Source organism: Clupea harengus, chromosome 16 (genome assembly GCF_900700415.2).
Source record: "Clupea harengus chromosome 16, Ch_v2.0.2, whole genome shotgun sequence".
NCBI lineage: Eukaryota > Metazoa > Chordata > Actinopteri > Clupeiformes > Clupeidae > Clupea > Clupea harengus.
In genome coordinates, this window is record NC_045167.1 from 14,768,436 (window position 1) to 14,788,526 (window position 20,091).

The following is a 20,091-nucleotide window of genomic DNA, read 5'->3' on the forward strand; positions in this document are numbered from 1 at the left end:
AGTCAATCAATTAATGAATGAATCAATCAATCAATCTCTTTCAAATTGTTCACGATGTGTCACTTTAATCAGTGAGTGAATTAGTAGGGGAGCATATGCATAAAATGAAGTTCAAAGGATTGATGGATAACTTACTAAATAAATAACTAGGTAACTAACTAACTAAATAAATACATAAATAGATAGACAATTATTCAGTCAATCAATTAGTTAATCAGTCAATCTTTTTTAAATTGGTCACAATCAATCACTTTAGTCAGAGAGTGAATTAGTACTTCTGAGAAAAACTCTTGGAGTGAGAGGACGGAGGGAAGGAGAGAGGGGAGGAGAAATAGAGAGAAAATATAATTGCAACCATTTCATATCTGGACCACTAGAGATAAACGATACCCCCATCAGTCTTTCCATATGTCTGAGTGGGCAAGTGAGGTTAGATCTGATTAGATAAGTTACGTTTCATAAAGCCCCGATAATCAAATCATTAAAGATTAATGGAGAGCGCACAGCTCCCTGTCGCTGTTTCAGTGGGAACCATTCAATTATCATCGGCGTCTGTCGGGCCACTTAATTCCAATGCAAATGCAGCTGGATTTAGTGTTGACCTGAGGTCTCCTGCCTCTTACGCACAGGCAAGTCATGGTAGGAGATAGTGACTCATCGGATGTTGTCTCCAGAGAATCTAGAGTATTCTACCTACCCTGTGAACTCCCATCCCCCCCACACACACACAGACACACACACACACACACATTAAAATCACAGGTTTTGAAAGGGGCTTTTTTGACTTCTTGAGTTTAATTTCTGTAATCTGCTAGAGATGGTTGAGAGTGTTTTGGAATCGAGAATCTTGAGAATGCAGTGACGAGGCCTCTGCATGCTGCAGCAGCAGCACCACCAGATGACACTGTTTCCCCCAAACCGTCCCCTTTTCAGAGGCCGAAAAAAAAAACACAACAGCACAGGCTCACGCAGAGCCCGCCTCGAAATGCTGCAGTGCCGATGTCTGTGCAGACATCCCACGTGCGAGGGTTACAACAGAAATTGTTCATAACGAGACCTGTTAAAAGTGGCCAATTTCACCACTGTAACCCCTCCCTCCCACCCACCGCCTCAAAAGAAGAGTATGAGGGACGAAGGAAAGACTGCTGAGGAGAAAACGGGATGCGCTGCTTTTGAAAAGCACCAAAGCCTTGAATGCTAATTTGTCTTCTTTGATAGGCTTGCTTTTCCTGAAACATGAAAGGCTGAATTTGTATATGCTTTTGGGGAAACAAAGACGGAATTTGTCAACAGTGAGTGGGAGACCCTTACTGCAGCCTGGTGTGTCTGTTTAAAAACAAAACAAATGTCGCTCTCAGCTTCTCCTTTCTTGCCTCAGTTTATATGGCAGTTTGATGGACATTCCCACAGCCCTTGCGACTCACTGCGTGGAGCGTTAGCTTCAAGCCAACTGACTTCTGCAGCGTGATAAGTAAGCTGTTTGAGACGGATGTATGCAACACCATACTCCCCTAATTCATCTCTGCTTGGTGACTACAATACAATGATTATCAATGGTGCCACCCCTGTGCCTACAATACAATGATTATCAATGGTGCCACCCCTGTGCCTACAATACAATGATTATCAATGTTGCCACCCAGGAAAGCCACTGTGTACCCAACAATGCAAACACATAACCACACAGTTGGTACCAGAAGGAAGCATACAGCACTGAGGGATGTCAGAGGGGAATGGGCGGGTCACAGCAGACTGCGGATGACTCCTGAAGGGGTATCAATTTAGGATAATTACTATTTGTCTTGAGGACATAGCGTTTGCAAGAGAGCATTGCTCTGATTAAGTACAGTAATAGAACGAGCTGAAGACGGCCCAGATGCTCATTAAATGAACTGTAACGGATTGTGTTGAGGGAGGGAAAGCCCATCACTCACTCCCATTTGAGCCGCTAATGACATAATGGAGCTCGCAGAGGATGATGAAGAGGTATTATGGCTGCCGTTATATGATGGAGCACTTTGTCCCCGCCAATGTGGCCCGTCATATCCTCTTTGCGTTGTTTCTTCGTGTTAACATCCGAGGGGGGACTCCTCTGTGTTCAGCAATAAGAAAAGAGCACTTCATCGTTTATTCTTTGTGGAAATGCACAATGTGTCTGAAGCCGTGGTCACATTCTTTTTCTCTCTCTCTTCTTCCTCTCTCTCTCTCTCTCTATCTCTCTCTCTATCCCTCTTTTTCAGGTGGTGTGTGCATCGCACAGTCGCTGAAGATCCCCCGCGAGCCGAAATCCGGGGAGTTTTTCAAGATAATCGACAGGCTGATGGAAACCCCCAATGCCCGGGCCGTCATTATGTTTGCAAATGAGGATGACATCAGGTGAGGCCTCCCAAGACGTGACCTCTGAACCCTCTGTCAGAGCCATCAGTGGGTTGTTTCCCCACAGGGATGATTCCAAATGAGAGGGGGGGGGGTGAGAGATAGCAAAGAACCAGAGAAAAGGGGGGGAGAGTGTCAGGGGAAGGAAGAGAAGAAAGCAGGTGCACAGAAAAAGAGAGAGATCGTTAGAAAAGGAGGAACAGGGAAAGAAAAAAACGAGACAGGGAGGGAGACGGAGAGAGAGAGAGAAAGAAAGGGATGTCACAGGGAACACAAAACAGAGAGAAAGCAAGGGCTATTCGATCGACTACAGACAGTGAGCAATCCTGAGACCAAGCCAGACAGACTGAGGATGGGGAAGGGAGGAGAATGTGGGAGGAAGAAAATGGTAATGAGAGGAAGAGAAAAAAGAGAGAGATTTGAAGGAGCCACTGAGACAGAAGTAGTTGTGTCTCCATTAAGCCCGCGACTCTCCCTAACAGTGTCTTCCCTTTACTTAAGCATTTCCTCTCAGCAATAATGGCCCCTCTCACTTACCGTAGATGAACACAATGCACGCTGTGCCTCTACCACATAAAGACAGCGACAGAGTGAAGAGGGTGGGGGGGGAGAAAAAGAGGAAAAAAGGGGAAAAAGAAAAAAAAACGGAGTAGCGGATGGAGGATGGAGAAAAGCAAGGCTTCCTGCGCCTGTAGGGAGGGGATGCTCCTATTTCCACGTCCTGCTCAGCTCAGTGCGCGCAGGTCTGATTGGGCCCACAGAGCTTTGCCTGAGCCTCTTACGTAAGCTGGCCCCCGAGGACCAGCTCTGATCAGCTCTGGTGCCGGCCGGGTTGGGAACGGTGCACAGAGAGGGGGGGGGGGGGGGGGGGGGGGGGGGGGGGGGGGTCCCACCAAGGCACCAAGGGCTCTGCTGCTGGATTTAATGGAAGGTTGAAAGTGTGACAATGGTGGATGTGGATATGGGATGCAGCATTATGCCTCTTGAGGACATTTCTGGGCACCATTAAATATAACCTATAATGGTCCACATCCTTAACAGACCCTATGGATTTGTGGGTAGAAGAGCGCACAGCTAAGCATATTGGTTATTTTCCCATGGAGCATATGCACTGTATCAGTAAATAAATGTGTTGCATGGCTACTTATTTTGTTTTTTACCGCACAATGAGTAGTTTGAATGAAAAAAGAAAAGTAGTTTGAAGAAAGTAGAGGCCAACTCACTAGAGGAAAACCACAACTGATGTGTTGCTCCTGAGAAACTTTAAGGAACCGTTTGGTCTTGACTTCCAGCTCATGCTACCAAGTGATAATAGCAGTTTCAAAGAGTGGCATGTGATTGAATTCTGTAGGTTGGGGTTCAATGTCTCCTTATCTCTCTAGTCTCCCAAAACACCAAGAGCTGAAAAGTTCATAAGATGTAGAGGTGGTGAATATTAGCTTGTTATTTTAGATTTAAATTAATCAGTGCAGTCTCTTATATGCATTCACTGGGTGGACATGTTGTGACAGCTGTAGCAGTGAAACGATGAATAATTCATTTTCTTATCTGTTTTTCCTTTCTTTTTTCTTTCTTTCTTTCGTCTCCTCGTCTTCTACTCCTCTTTTCCTCTCCTCCGCACAGACGGGTCCTGGATGCCGCCAGGCGCAGGAATCACACGGGTCACTTCCTGTGGGTGGGCTCGGACAGCTGGGGCTCTAAAATCTCTCCAGTGGTGGGCCAGGAGGAGGTGGCCGAGGGCGCCATCACCATCTTGCCCAAGCGCGCCTCCGTTGACGGTAAGAGGCCTCCCAGAACGCGTGTGTGTGTGTGTGTGTGTGTGTATGTGTTTCTGTGTGTGTGTGTGTGTGTGTGTGTGTGTGTGTGTGACCCTGGGAAGGGAAGAGAAGGGAAGGGAAAGGGTCGGGGGTGAGGGGGGAAGAAGACGTCACCTTCATGCTCTCTTGGGTGTTCGCTTCCTGATACGTGTTATCGCACGACTGGAAAAGACCTTTTACTCCAGGGGAGAGAGAGAAAGAGTGAGAGAGAGAGAGAAGGAGAAAGAGAGAGAGTGAAAGACAGTGTGTGAGCGCGAGAGAGATCTTTTTAAGGGGGGAGAGTGAGAGAAAGAGAGAGGGAGAAAGAGAGAGAGTGAAAGAGAGTTTGTGAGCGCGAGAGAGGTCTTTTAAAGGGGGAGAGAGAGAGAGAGAGAGAGGGAGAAAGAGAGAGAGTGAAAGAGAGTGTGTGAGCACGATAGAGGTCTTTTAAAGGGGGGAGAGTGAGAGTGAGAGAGAGAGAGAGAGAGAGAAAGAGAGAGAGTGAAAGAGAGTGTGAGCGCGAGAGAGGTCTTTTAAAGGCTACTCTTATTGGTATTCTTGAAGAGCACGACCGCTCCCTGAGCGACTCTGCCCTTTCCACCCAGACTTAGAACCCAGATCAGGAAGGGTGCTGTTATCTCCCGCACTCCCACTGAGCTGTGGGTTATGGGTGGCCGTGTAGTAGTTGTGTGCAGCTACTGTAGTAGACTTAGTGTTTGGGGCCATAATGAGTCAGACACACAGTCAAGCTCAGGCAATGAGACGCCCACACACACACACACACACACACACACACACACACATACATTCACGCACACAAAGTGACATAGGCGATTCTCTTGTGGTACATCTCGGGAATATGTCCTCAATTAGCACGCCTTTTGACAGAACACATTAGATAATTGTATCCTTAGGGGAGGTTCAGTTTGGTACATAGACTGCATGAACTATGACTGTTCTTTTTCCCCCCCGTTTTTCTTTTGTTCTTGCTGTGAGTAGGAGGGATGGCGTGAACTCATGGCCAATGCTTTTCGCTTCTCTCTCCTCTCCTCTCTTCTTTTTCTCTCTCTCTCTCTCTCTCCTCTCTTCTCACTCTTTTGCACCCCTCACCCCATCCCCCGGTCCTCCTCCAGCTTTCGATCGCTACTTCAAGAGCCGCTCTCTGTCCAACAACAGGAGGAACGTGTGGTTCGCCGAGTTCTGGGAGGAGAACTTCAACTGCAAGCTGGGCATGCACGGCAAGCGACCTGGAAGCCCCAAGAAGTGCACAGGTAGAGTGGAGCGAGAGAGAGAGAGAGAGAGAGAGAGAGAGAGAGAGAGAGAGAGAGAGAGAGAGCTGACTGTGATTGTACCCTGTCTGAACTGTGGAGAGATGGCCCTTGTCATCCATAATTCACACACCACACCACACCGCACTCTCACGCAACCAAGGCACAAAGACCACAGAGGTGGAAAAGGCTCCCTTTCTCCTTTTTTGTCTAATAAAGAGAATGATAAAAGAAAAGCAAAGAATGGAAGATGAACGGGGGGAGGAGGGGAGGGTGGTCTGTGTGTGTGTGTGTGTTTTTTTTTTTTGCGGTGACAGCAGTTTGTAGGCAGTCTGGCGTTAGTGAAGAACCTTTCTCGCATGAGTTGTCTCAGCAAACGATGGCGACGCGCGCATAGCCCCTTAGTCCATGCCCAGACAACATTTGGACTCTTTCCAGTGTCTGATTCCATCACACCTCGCTGCGTGCCCGCACCGCACCGCGTTCCAACTCCTCCTAAAGGTCCCCCGAAATGCACGAGAGGAGAGAGAGACAGGGCATGGGCAAAAATGATGAGAGAGAAATAATAGAAAAAGCTAGTTGTCATTGCTATGCCCAGCCATATTCTTCCATCATCTCTCTCTCTCTCTCTCATCATACTGTTCCTCCTGTTTTTCCTGTCTATCAGTATTTCTCGGTCTCTCACCTGCTCTCTTCACTCCATCATCCTCCTCTTCGTTCGTCATCATGCTAAGCCCCGGGGGGGACAGGACAATGTGTTTGAGTGCAAGCAGGGCTCATGCACTGTCCCTGGACCACAGAGCGCTCTCATGGGCGGAGGGCACATGCCTCAGACAGACAGACAGCCGGCCGGGGAGCAGGAGGCAGTGAGTCAGGGAGCTAATTTGGGAGCTGGGGATCTGAGGAGAAGAGAGGATAGACAGAAAGAGAGAGAGTGAGAGTTAGAGTGAAGAGGAGATTTGGAGAAACAGACAGGGAGAAGAGAGTGAAAGAGTTAGAGGGGGGGGGGGGGGAGAAGGAGAATGAAAAAGACTATGATGCACTCAGAGGAGAAATACAGAGAGAGAGAGAGAAGGAATAAGAAATGCAGACATAGAATCAGAGAGAACGCCTAAAAAATAGAGAGAGCTAGAGAGAGAGAAGAATGTGCGGAGAGAGTGCATGTGTGTCTATGTCTGAGTGTGTGTGTGTGTGTGTGTGTGTGTGTGTGTGTGTGTGTTTGATGTGTGTGTATGTGTGTGTGTGTGTGTGTGTGTGAGCATTTCCCTCCGGCAGTGTGTGACACACAGCGAGAACAGCGAGGAGAGGAAAAAAAGGGATCTTATCTACCTGAACCACACTGCAGCCAGCTGAGCTGAGCCCGTTTTGTGAAACAAGACCGAAATGTCGGCCTGTTTACCGGAGGGAAACAGAGAGGAGGTCAAACAAAGACTGCGCAGCAGTCAGCTCGCTGCCATGTTAGTTTTCCAGGAACAAAGCGGACAGGGACAAAACGAGCGACCTCTGCCACTGATATGTTGGCGTCAGTGGTGCCACAGTGGCATAGCTGCCCTATACGGAAGCGTTACGGCCTGCCTGAGGGGATGTTTCCAGCAGAATGGCCATTGTGGTATGTTTGTGCCAGTGCGCTGAAGACACGCACGCCATAGACTTCAGCATGGGGAACTCATTGACGCACTGGGAAGCTTCAAGGAGAGATGCAGCTTCTGTGACTTGTAGCCACGGTGACAAGGACAGAGTTAATGTGTTTTAGGATGGTTCAGATTTAAAGCTGCGTGTGTTTGCGTGTTTGTGTGTTTTTGTATTTGTGTTCCAGACGGCATGATAGTGGGTAAGTGGAAAATGTGATATTATGTAGAGGCAAGTGCTCTTACGTCTTATCCATTATGTATGGTATGGAATAGAAGTTAGACAGAGTGCAATTTGCGAAAACTAGCTCTTGGAGATATGAATAAACAGACTCTCACTCACACACACTGTCTCTGTCACTCTTTGACACACCCACACACACACACGCACACACACACACGCACACACTCACACGCACATATACACACATGCAATACAATTTTTCATCTTTATGACAAGTGCTCTATCTTATGAAAGAAGCCAGGGGCTGTCCGACTGCACTGTTCTCAGCGCTGTTGTTTTCCGAATCTGATTTGGGCCGCCGAGGGCACCACGCGGATTGAGCTCACTTTCGCAACGAAAAAAAAAAGTCATTGGATGACGGCGACCGGCCAGCGGGCCGACGGCTTTATTTCATTTCTCCTGTGATAATTTGTACAAGGGTACAAGAGAAGATGGGAGCGGGAGAGAGGGGGAGAGGGGGAAGAGAATAAAAGGCATTGTGCTGAACTACTTTAAGCCCCAGAATCCCCTCTGGGCAACAGGAGAACCATATTCTTAATGTTTATGGATCTGCATGTTGTTTTCGCATTGGGGATGCACTTACTTGTAGTGTTTTTTGTGGGTTTTGAACACACATACACAGCCACACTCACATACACAGGGAAATGCTGAATGATGCCATTGTTATGCGGCTCAGAAATAAGCCCCAACTGTGAGACTGTGGTCGCTGCAATGTGGCCCTTTTTCCCTTCCCAAACTGCTGAGGGGAAGAAAAGTGAGTAGATGAATACTGAGTGAGACCTGTGGGGAGAGAGACGGCCATATTCGAGTGTGTGAGTGTGTGTGTGTGTGTGTGTGTGTGTGTGTGTGTGTGTGTGTGTGTGTGTGTGTGTGTGTGTGTGTGTGTGTGAGTGTGTGTGAGTGTGTGTGTGTGTGTGTGTGTGTGTGAGTGTGTGTGAGTGTGTGTGTGTGAGTGTGTGTGTGTGTGTGTGTGTGTGTGTGTGTGTGGGGGGGGGGGGGGGGGGGGGCTGAGGGAGTGGGGTTTTCCTTCCTCCTTTTCTTCATCAGATGGGGACTGTCATGGCTGTGACAGGGCACGCTTGACGTAATGAGAATAATTACGCCACCGCTGTGCGCCTCGCCTCTTCTCACTCCCTTCTCTACCCCTGACACACACACACACACACACACACACACACACACACACACACACACACACACACACACACACACACACACACACACACACACACATTTTTTACAAGAAAGCTCTTTCAGCAGCACAACACAAGGCACTGCCGCGCCAACTGACAAGCACAAGGGACCAATCATCACGCAGGGCCGGGGCTGATGGAGGGAGCAGCATGCCCTCGGGTGTCAACCAATGTGCCGCATGCTGCTATGCCAAACACACACACACACACACGTGCACACACACACGCACACACACGTGCACACCCACACACAATGTTCACGTAATGAGACCGGATTGTATCGAACACCGTCATGTGGCACTAACAGAGATCAAATCAGCCGCCGTCTTTATTTGCAAGCAATCATTTCAGCACGACTGCAGTTCCTTTCTGAAAGGACGTCAATGAGGGGGTTGTGGGGGATGGGGCACCTGGGTGGGAGAATATTTAGGTGGCAGAGGTGGGTCTGATTTTTTTTGTCTGTCTTGGAGAGGGAATAACAAAATAGGAAAGATTTCCAGAAAGACCTCATCACTGCAGAAGGCTTAGACCCACCATTTTGAGTTGCTAGACTTGCTAAAGAGCCAGTAAAATACATGGGCTTTCTTTCCTTCCTTTCCTGCTGTTATCACACCTGCCTTCAACTGCTATGTGTTACTCGGTAGGGAAAGGCAGTTGTGTGTAGATCTCGTGGTCAGGGCTGTGAAGGCATTTTTCGGTGCCACAAAACAAGGGCAGCCAGCAACTGGCATCTCTCTCGGCACCTGCCACCCTGTGTGCGGAGCGACCGCGTTCACGGACAAACGGCTGAATCAGCAGCAGCGCCCCCAGACACGCTGTGTCGTTTTGTGTGTGGGTTCGGGCGAGAGAGGGGGAGATAACTAGATGTGAGTAAGTATGTGTGTGTGTGTGTGTGTGTGTGTTAGAGAGAGTGTGTGAGAGAGTCTTTTTTCATTCCTGGGTAATGTGTTTACTTTCTGCCACAATATTTTTTCATGTGTTGGTGTGTGTATGTGACTGTTGACTGTTCGTCTGTTTTTAGAAGCTGGGAATGTCACTTAAACTGAGTGTTACATAAACACACAAACACACTCACACACACACACACACACACACACACAGAATCTGCTTTCTCCTCCCTTTTGGCATAGTGACCACACTGAATCCCTCTGCGGCTCGGTAGAGTTGGAGGAAAGTCTCCGGGACCAGAGTACCAGTAAACACAGCAGCAGCCAACTCAGGCGGAAATAAAGAGAGAGAGGGAGAGAGAGAGAGAGAGAGAGAGAGAGAGAAAGGGGAAAAAAACACACCACCACATCCCAATTCCTTTATGTGTCATCCTCTCCTCTCTCTCTCCATCTTAGCACCTCACTGTCTGTCACTTTTAATGGCAAGTCTGTCAGGAGCCTTGCAGCGCGGAGTCCACTCTCCACTCTACACTGTGTGTATGTGAGTGAGTGAGTGTGTGTGAGTGAGTGTGTGTGAGTGAGTATGAGTGCGTGTGTGTGACTGTGAGTGAGTGTGTGTGTGGGGGGGGGACACACTTGATGCAGTGGGAGTGGAAGAATGTGAGGGAGCGCTGACCGTAGCGATGCCGTGTCAGTGCACACCTCAGGCAGCCTCCGCCACAGCAGCCACAGCAGCACCCAGCAGGACGGGCTCCACGGAAGGAGCCTGATCGCTTTACCGATAATCCGGCCGGACAACCCGCCGCAAAAAGAGAGCATCCTGCCACTGAACAGGGCATGAGAGGGGTTGCGATGACACCTGGGGAAGGGGTCAGGAACTCCACTTCACCCACGCCGTTCTGTTCCCCCTGTCCCTCCCCCTTATGTCACGTTTTGGAAGCCGTGTCAAGGTAACGTCAGGATGTCAGGATGTTGTAGAGTGGTGTTGTGCGAGTGTGGCTGCTGCAGCATGTGAGGAGAGGAAGACATGAGTCAGGAGACGAGTCAGCGGGAGACTCAGCAGGGGCTTTTACAGAGAGAGGCAGTCATTAGCTTCAGTTTATGGAGGAGGATGGGACGCTGTTGTCATGAGAGTAAAAGACAGAAAGAACGAATGACAGTGAGAGAGAGAGGCGGGCGGGGGGTGGTTGTGTATCTCTCTTTCTGTTTTTGTTAGTGTGTAAGGTAGAAGGTTTGAGGTTTACACCTCATCACTTTCACAGTGGCTCTGTCCGTTTTCCCACAATCCATAGCGGCGGACGAGGGAAGAGGAGCACCGCCCCATCCCCCCCCCCCCCCCCACTGCATTCTCTTGAAGAGCTCAGATCGGTTTAATTACACCCGCGCCACGCTCCGCTGTCACTATGACACCCGGCCCGCAGATCGATGCGGCGGCAGCAGATTGTTTTCCGTACTGATGATGTCCGGGTCGCGATCCCCCCCACTCCAAATTAATGGAGTTAGGCAAGGACATAGTACTACAGCACTCTTAACAAGAGTTAGAGTGTGTGTGTGTGTGTGTATGTGTGTGTGTGTTTGATTTGTGTGTGTGTGTGTGTGTGTGTGTTTGATTTGTGTGTGTGTGTGTGTGTGTGTGTGTGTGTTTGTTTGTTTGTTTGTTTGCGTGTTAGTGTGTGTGTCAGAGAGTGCACAGCAACTCACAGAGCTCCAGGAAGCATTGTCACGCCAATTCATTTTCATCAGAGTCCCGTACAGAGGTGAGGGTGCCCAACGCATACCAAACGAGTCAGGAGAGCAGGAGAGCAGGAGCCATGCTATTAGCCCAACACCGGGGGAGTCTGGGCTAGGCAATGCAACGCCGGGGCTTCAGGAACGTGCAGCCAGCAATCAGTGGCGCCGACACAATCCGATGACTTCTCCTTGGCCCCAGACAGACAGAGAGCTTGTGATACACCCCCCCATCCCCCACCACCCACACACACACACACACACACACACACACCTTCACCTCCCCCTCGCCCTGCAGACTGTAGTAGGGCTTAGGTTCTGCGACAGCGGGTGAAACAGGCCCCATAAATATTTGACGGGACAACTTCGCATGACTGGTTCCAGCCTTGCACAGAGCCCTGGAGCTGAAAGGTCCATTTTTGGGGTGGCGGGGGAGGTGGGGGGGGGGAGCGGGAAAGCCAGCCTGTGGCTGACCACATACCTCCCTCTGGTGGAATTTCTAAAAGAGAGGAAAGTGAAAATAAATCCCTTTTTTTCTGTTGGAATCATTTCTTTTGCAGTGGGGCTTTCAGAGTGAAGATGGTATTGTAGTGAATTTGTGAATTTATTTGTAACAGAAATACATTTGATAATTAACATTTCCATATCAGATTGTTTACTTGGTGTGTTGTCTATCCCTGCTCTTCGATGTTTCTGGTAGACTCTTTTTGTGTGCATGTTTTTTATGTGTGTGTGTGTGTGTGTGCGTGTGTGTGTGTGTGTGTGTGTGTGTGTGTGTGTGTGTGTGTGTGTGTGTGTGTGTGTATGCGTATGAGTCAGAGAGAGCTTGGCTTCCTCAGACACACTAATGGATGGCTAGAAAGAGCTAGATAGTTTCCTCCATCTTCCCTCCCTCTCCTCCACTCTCTCATTTCCTTTCTTTCTTCTCAAGTGCATCCAGTTGTGAGCAACAGCACAGGTCAACAGCACATCCTCATCACAGGTCAACAACACATCCTCATCACAGGTCAAATTTATCAGAACATCAGAGACCTGTACAACCATTAGTGTAGCATCACTATGGGAATAGAAACCTCCTACGTCATACATGGTTTAAAAAAAAAAAAAAAATGCCACCTGCATTACCCCCCCTTCTCTCCTCCACTACCCCCCCTGTTTAAGGGGTATAAAAAGGTTCGGAGGCATGGAGTTGTCAGGCAGCCTGGAGGCTAAACCCTGGCTGAGCCTCCAATTTATCACTGCCTTGCTCAAGCCACAAGTGATTTCCAAACACCACTTTAAACCAATCCACCGTAGCTGTAAATGGGAATCGGCTCTGACAGAGGCAATAAAATGGGAGGTCCCCCATCAGAGTTAGGGCCACTAACAGGAGGCTAAATGTGGGTTTTTTTTAAGGTCTTTTTTTCACGTGGCAGGAGAGGATAAAACAGAAGCCACTGAAGTTGAGGTAAACTTAGTATGGATCTCTTTGCTATTGACAGTATTGTCAAGTAAAACACTTTTGTCAGTAAAAGAATTTCATGTTTTTCACAGTGACATCCAACAAAAAGATGAATGCTTGAAAGATGGAAGTTTCTTAAAAAAAGGATATGCAAACTAATTAGGAGTTTTGAGGAGTTTTTTTTTAATCCGCTTGTGAGAAATATTTCAAAAGTTTATCTTTTTTATTCCCAAGAAGTTCTTCCTCAGACACTTTTGATGTTCTTCAAAAGTGGGACGTTCTTTTCTTGCGTTGATAAACCTAAATTAACTCTGAATACATGCATGCTTCTCAAGGGATGTTTGCCTTCGGCGCAGGGACCAGGTGATGCTGTAGTTTCATGCAAATGCCTCAGCTCATTTCCATTTTCATTTAATTTGAAAAAAGGAGTGGTGGCGACAAAAAAATAGAAGAAAACTTACAAAATAACTTCCTCCCTCTAGTGTTTCCTCACAAAGGGAGGCCATTACAAAAACGTGTAATTACACATTGGCGTAATGTGCCCGTGTGTTGTAAATATTTAATCCCTGCAACGTGAATGCTGAATCACAAGTCAACTGTGACCGCAAGTGTAACTGAGACCCTGGAGCAAGGTTTTATTGGACGTCTCGAGAAGTAGCTGTTGCATCACATTTTCACGGTAAAGCAGCAGGAGCTCTGATCCAAAACTAAGTAGATAACTACCTACAAAGTCTGCAAAAAACAAACAAACATTGGAAACACCAACAACAGCACAGTTGGCACTGATAAAAGCTTGCTAGCATGTTAACAGATGTCTTTTGGTGATATAGTCGGCAATGTGGTTCTAAGAAAGCTTTGTTTGCATTTTTGGAGGGTGGTATTGTCAGGGACACAGGGACACCGACCTGGGTAGTACATAGCCTGGGCGGCTATTGGGGACAGCAGTTTACTTTGAGAGTTTACTTTGGGTTAATTTGAAGGGATACCAAAACTAGTTATCTATGAAAACCACACAAAGTTCTAATTTCCTGAATAGTATTGCCTTAAACGCCCACATCAGAGGGTCTAGAGCCTGAGACAGGGGTTGGATTCTTTCCCTGGCCCTCTGATGATCTTCACGAGGGGATGAAATCCATAGCAGGTCATCATCCCGCTCTCACTGTGATGAGATGCTTGAGTCTGAGCTCATCCCAGATAAAACGGGAGCAGTGGTATCTTCACTACAAAGGCTGGCGACAAAAAATAAATCGTTTTTTATTTGATAAGAGTGACTTGATTATTGCCTCTCCCTCAAAGCGCATTAAAACTGAGCTGCATTAATCAACCGATAAACTCAGAAGTTGCAAAGCAGACGTTTTTATTTAGTCTCAGTTCAGAGAAACAGCTGTAAACTTCAGTAACACAGTTTTACCGACCAGCTTTGGCCTGTTTCGTTTGTTATTAAGCCATCTGACTGTGACTGCTATTCTTACCAACAGGCATGGAAATGGCCACACCGGACCCGTCCCCTGATCCCATATTCCTGACTCCATCATTAAAACCTGGCATCTCTGGCCATAGGCAGGCTAACAGGAAATATCGAACAGGAAAGTGCAGTATGGATTGAAACTCTATAGGCATTGCTGGGGGTTCTTTCCTCCTCTAGAGTATATCAAGGGATTTTTCTGTCTGTTTTATTGACTCAGGGGGGTTTTCCTCTGAGAGTTGAGACCGGGTTCCTGGCAGCGTGCCATAGCTGTGCAGGTGACTCCGACGTCTCTTGACGCACTTGTCTTGCATTTTTGGGGAGAGAATGACGGGCACGGGACTGAAATGAAAATCTCATTTCTCGGCTCACTACCCCTTTACTCTTCCTTGTTTGAGGAGCTTTCACAGCGCTGATTATGTCTGATGAGACCCCACACACACACACACACACACACTATCTCTCACACGCACACATACACATATGCATACACTCATTATGGCAGACAGCTCTTTCTAAGAGCATACAAGAACAGGCCTAAAAACCTTACCCCATCAGCCAGATCCACGGTTCACACCACCACAGTAGCAAAAGAACAGAACACATGTCCATCCCTGACCAAAGATGGACATTTCACTTCACTTGGTCCCCGGGTGCTTACAAGCTGCCCACTGCTCCTGGGGGGTCCTGGAGGAAGGACGGTCCAGGATGGGAAAAGGCAGTGGATAAATTCACCGCGACCTCAGGCCTGCGTTTGCGTCCTGTGTCGCCTCCATATATGCACATGTGTGTTCCAGTGTGTCGTGTGTGCCATTACAGTAAAACCTGACAATTATTAAGGAGCTCCGGGAGCAGGGCTGGCTGCTAGATCATTCACAGAATACGCACCTCCCCTCCCTCAAAAGCACTGTTCAGAGAGAGACACAGAGAGGATGACGATGAGAGAAAATACAAAAAAGGAAATTGTTACAAGGAACACAGGACAGAGAGAGAGAGAGAGAGAGAGAGAGAGAGAGAGAGAGAGGCAGGGAAAGAATGAGAGAGAGGCAGGGAAATAATGAGAGGGAGAGTGAGAGAGGCAGGGAAAGAATGAGAGAGGGAGAGAAAGGACGGGAAAGAATGAGAGAGAGGGAGAACCCATTTTATCCAGGTGAGCGGCCATTCTATTTGGCAAAGCGTGCATTATAATAACCCATTACCTGGAACCAGCCTTAATTAAAAAGGCTCCTGTCACATATTGGGTCACATGCTGCTGCTTGCAACAGCACACTGGCAGTGTGTGTGTGTGTGAGTGTATGTGTGTGTGTGTGTGTGTGTGTGTGTGTGGGGGGGGTTATGTGGGCAGATTGGTGGCGCTTGTGTAGGCTTGTACAGTGGGCGAAAATTTGAGTGTGGGTGCATCAGGGTTTGTGAGCACATTTATGTGCATGTGTGTGTGTGTGTGTGTGTGTGTGTGTGCAGAGGTGGGCATAGCCATCTGTATTTTCTTCTCTCTCCCTACCTGTCCTCTCTGCGGGAGGACGCTCCGGGCTGTTTGGCGGTGCCGGTGGGATCAGACCTGTTAGATTGGTGTCGGAGGCACAGGTAGGCTCACATCGGAGCAGCGGCAGCAGCTGCTAACCCCTCCTGGCGCTAACCCCTCGATGCGATTTCATGCTCCGTCTTATTTTGAACAATAGGCCACGTCTCAGTTGGCATCGCTCACCTGTTTGTCCGCTTCCTGCTTTCTCCCGCTGCCGACACCTCTCCCACTCTCCCCGATCACTTTATGGAATGACAGAAAACAGGACAAATTCTTGTGTGAGTAGTGGTGGGTGGGGGAAAGAAATACAACAGAGTAAGATGGTTTTGAGAGTTTGTGGGCAGCGCATTGAGTTGGAGAAACTTTGGCCCTCTCTCCCAGCGGCTTAGCACTAGTGCTTTGGTTTGCATTAACACGGCTGGACCAAGCGAAGCGAGGCTGGCCTCCCCCCTTGGCTCGCCCTGTGGGTGTCTGGCAGGCCTCAGTGTGGGAGAGAGAGAGAGAAAGAGACAGAGAGAGAGAGAGAGAGAGAGGTGAAACTTTTGACAGGAGTTCTAAAGTGAATGCCAGCACCTGATGTGTGCTTTTTTTTACTCTCTTCCCCCTCCTCCTCCTCCCCCTCCCTGTTGGCGCAGAGCAATTTCACCACGACAGGTCGTCGCAGGAAGTGTGTCCAGCAGGCAGCATTCAAGAGACTCCTCAGGAAGTTGTACAATGGTAGGCCTGGAATGTAATTCTTGGGGGCATTGTCTGAAGACATTTCCCCCTCCCACTTCTCATGACTAAACTTTATCGCAAAAAAGGGGACCACTTGCCAAGTTCCCCCCAACAAAGTAAATACATAATGCACATTGACAGCCTGCGACAGACAGACAGCCAAGAAGTGGCAGTGAGAGAGAAAAAATGACACAGATGAAATAGAAAAATATTGATATTATTCCAGGCATGGCTTCCAAAGTCATCTTGTCAGTGCACGTATATACATTGGCAGTCTTGTTCCTCATTTGCAAGTCTGAGTTATTGATCAGTCATTTTCTGTTTTGGCAGATTGCGCCATAAATTTGAGTCGTGCGTGAGCTGCTGGTGCCACGAGATGCTGCTTTAGTTCATTTATTCAGCAAAGGAGCAGGGAACTAATTGAAGAAATAACTTCACAGGCCGAGCGCCATAATAAACACAGAGAGACTGGATGTGAATACACCGCCACATGCCTCATCGTGACACAACTCTGATCTACTCTAAAACTAAACGAAACTAAACAAATGTTCGCCTTAGGATTGCCAGTGGCTGTTATCACGTGGCCTTCTAAGTAGCTTGCATCCTGTAAGCAGACCTGTACACAAGTTCTTGAAAATGCAAATGTACGTAATTGTACTGTAGGGATGATGCTCCATCTTTTACAGTTGTGTTAAAGGCGAGGTCCTTGGTCCTGGTTAAAGGATGTTGATATTTGAGGAAATCGAATTCACGCCTCCCTTTTGTGCTCCCGAAACAATGTTGTTGATTGGCTGGAATAATTTATGATTATTTACTGAGCCAGTTTTTCTTTTTTTGAGCGCACATACTGGATGGATAGCTAGAAGAACCTGAGGACAGTGTTGCTGAATTTGATTAAAAGTGTAATGGATTATAATCATGGACTGCACCTTTAAAGAGCCTAGATTGTGATAGAAGAATTTGGCTCCTTTCTGCTTGTGTTTGACAAGCAAAGGGCTCATTGTACCGTAACTATCTTAATTTTTTTTCTTATTGAAAAGGCAGGAAATCAACAGTCATTTATGTTCATGCCAAGTGGAAACAATCAGAATTGGAATGAAAAATGGAAATTAAAATCAAGTGCTATTTCATGAGACTGTTTGGACTGTTGCTTAGGAGCTGTAATGACAAACAAATCAGATTCAAAGTACTTAATCATTTCATTTTAATATTTCAGTATTAATGGTTAAACTGTTGTGTTTTGCTCACTTGGTATTCAGTAAAAAAATACTTAAATTATTCACATCTGAATACGTTTCAGGAAAGTGTACTTCATTATATTATATTAGGTGCAGAGGTGGGTAGTAATGCACTACGTTTACCCCGTTACATGTACTTTACATGTACTTTTCCAGTAAATTGTACCTATAGGAAGGAAATTAATGTAGAATACTTTCCTCTGCTTCTAGCCTACAACGTCGACTACTCTGGCTACATTATATTTTATCCAGCACTGTGTTTCCGTGGTGATGGTGGCCTTGGGTACCATCCAGCTGTGGTCTTGGACAGCTGAGCCACAGCCCTGTGAAGACTCCCACTGTTGGGCTATCTCTGTCTCCTCTCCCCTACTGTCTCTCCAGCTCCCTCGTGTATTTAGAAAAGCCTTCTCACCTGTTGCTGCCTTCCCAGGCTTGTGCAGAGCGGATTGATTTGTGACCTTCAGCGCTGGCTTTCCTTGGTCGCCTCGGCTCAGGCCCCACACCTGCGCTCCTTCTCTTTCCGTGCCAGTTGGTGCATGGTCCGTCAGCATCAGTGACAAATTGGGGATATGTTAATGTGTTAATGTGTTAATGTGTTAATTCGAATGTATCTCCTGCCATCTGGAGCAAATGCGTGCGTCCGTCAGCGTGCGCTGTCTATTCTTTTTTCCGAATCCCCACACGCAATTATAACCGCAAAGACTTTTCCCTTTTAATTGTGTAGTAATTCATCTAATTTACATCTTTAAATGAAAATGGCGTCCCTCTGATTATCAGCCAGAGAAAATGCGATGGGGTCGGTGGTGGAGGAATTCAATTTGCTCCCCTAATTGACATTTAATTGAGACGCTTGTACGAATCATTAAGCTGTCTGTCATCCGGATTGTCATCAATCACTCAATAAGCCAGAGTGACCCCCCCTACACACACACACAGACACACACACACAAACACACACACACACACACACACACACACACACAACACCTGTTCTCCCTTAGTGTCAGCCACAGATAACATTGGAAACAATTTGCCTGTAGCATGAAAGAAGACCTCTCCCCCTTCCCACCTTTGTTTTATTTCTCCCCCCCCCCCCGGCTCATCAACATGGGCATCATGAACGCCGTGTCAGTCACGGCTGCCATGCACGCCATTGGTTAAAGTCCCACGGCACGGCACGGCTGCCATGAAGACATCAGCGGCGATCGCAGATAACCAACTAATTGCTTTTGTTTGTCTATTTAGAGTGCCCACTGAGCCCCGGTCTCTCGCTCTTTCTCTCTCCCCTCGCTCTCATTCTCCCACTCTCTTTTTTTCCTCTCGCTCTTTCTCTCTCCCCTCGCTCTCATTCTCCCACTCTCTTTTTTTTCCTCTCTTCTCTCCCCTCTGCTCTTTCTCATTCTTTCACTCTTTACTCTATTTCTTTTTTCTCTTTTCTACCTCCCTCCCCCCCCCCCCCCCCCCCCCCTCTTTCTATTTCTCCCCCACGGCCTGACTGTGATTCTGCATTTCTGAGGGAACTCTGGGGAGTCTCTCCGATCCCTCCAACCTGCTGTAACAGACATCTAATTGCCCCAGGTTTGCCCAAGTAATATCGGCCTCCTCCACCACGAGTGACACAGCCACCAAATGAACAGAGCAAACACTTGGAGCACCTGTCTGCCTGTGCTCTGAGAGATTATTAAAACACACAGAAAACGAAAGTGAGGATATTCAATTTTCAGAAGAAAGAGAGAATATATAAAACGTGCGAGCAAACAAAAGACAGACAGACAAACAGAATAAAGGAAATTAAAGGATATGTGGTGGGGGTGGGGGCGTAGAGACAAAAGAGGGAATCCAAAGCAGCTTCAACAGCAACACCATCATGCTGTGAATGCTATCAGTCACTGTGATCTGAGAGGAAGACACGACAGTTCTCATGCGTCTGGGGATGGAGGGAGTGGGTTGTGCAGAAAGAATCACAGAGCTAAGAGGACTGGCACCAGTGTGGGATTACCGTACACGCGCGCGCACACACACAAACACACACACACACACACACACACACACACACACACACACACACACACACACACACACACACTCTCACACTCTCACACACACACACTCTCACGCAAAACATGGTGAACATATCTCTACCAACCAAGAGGCACGAACTAAAACAATGATGCAATGTAAAGAAATAGGCGCACAAACAGTGCCGTTTCTCTCACTCCCTTCCTTCAGAGGCCCAAACACACGCCACCATCATTGTGGAAAACAGCTGCCGTCAGCTGGCAAAAGGGAATAGTGGTTCAGCAGCTTTTCCAGTGCTCCATTAAGCTTTACGTGCTCTCCTGCCTTGGGAGCGGCGCTAGATAAACCCAATCAGCTCAAGTGTTCTGACTTGTGTGAGATGATTACATGGCTGGTTTGAACCAAAGGCTGCTAACAGCCAACAATATTTTTCTGGCGGATGAGGCTTCGGATAACTGACGTGTCAAGTTTTGTGTGGTGGGGCGGGAGTTCACTTCTCAAAGAAAAACAAAGGCGTACGCTTCCACACACACACACACACACACACACACACACACACACACACACAC

At 47.7% G+C, this 20,091-nt stretch overlaps 1 protein-coding gene across 2 annotated transcripts in view; it reads left to right on the forward strand.

The window, feature by feature from the left end:
- grm8a (glutamate receptor, metabotropic 8a) overlaps nucleotides 1–20,091 on the forward strand; it is a 144,248-nt gene that overhangs the window by 84,037 nt on the left and 40,120 nt on the right. For both annotated transcript variants that reach the window (XM_031582567.2, XM_031582566.2), the window contains exons 4-6: nucleotides 2,241–2,376; nucleotides 4,000–4,154; nucleotides 5,306–5,443. In XM_031582567.2, coding sequence (XP_031438427.1) covers nucleotides 2,241–2,376; nucleotides 4,000–4,154; nucleotides 5,306–5,443 — 429 coding nt within the window. The remainder of the gene's footprint in view (nucleotides 1–2,240; nucleotides 2,377–3,999; nucleotides 4,155–5,305; nucleotides 5,444–20,091) is intronic.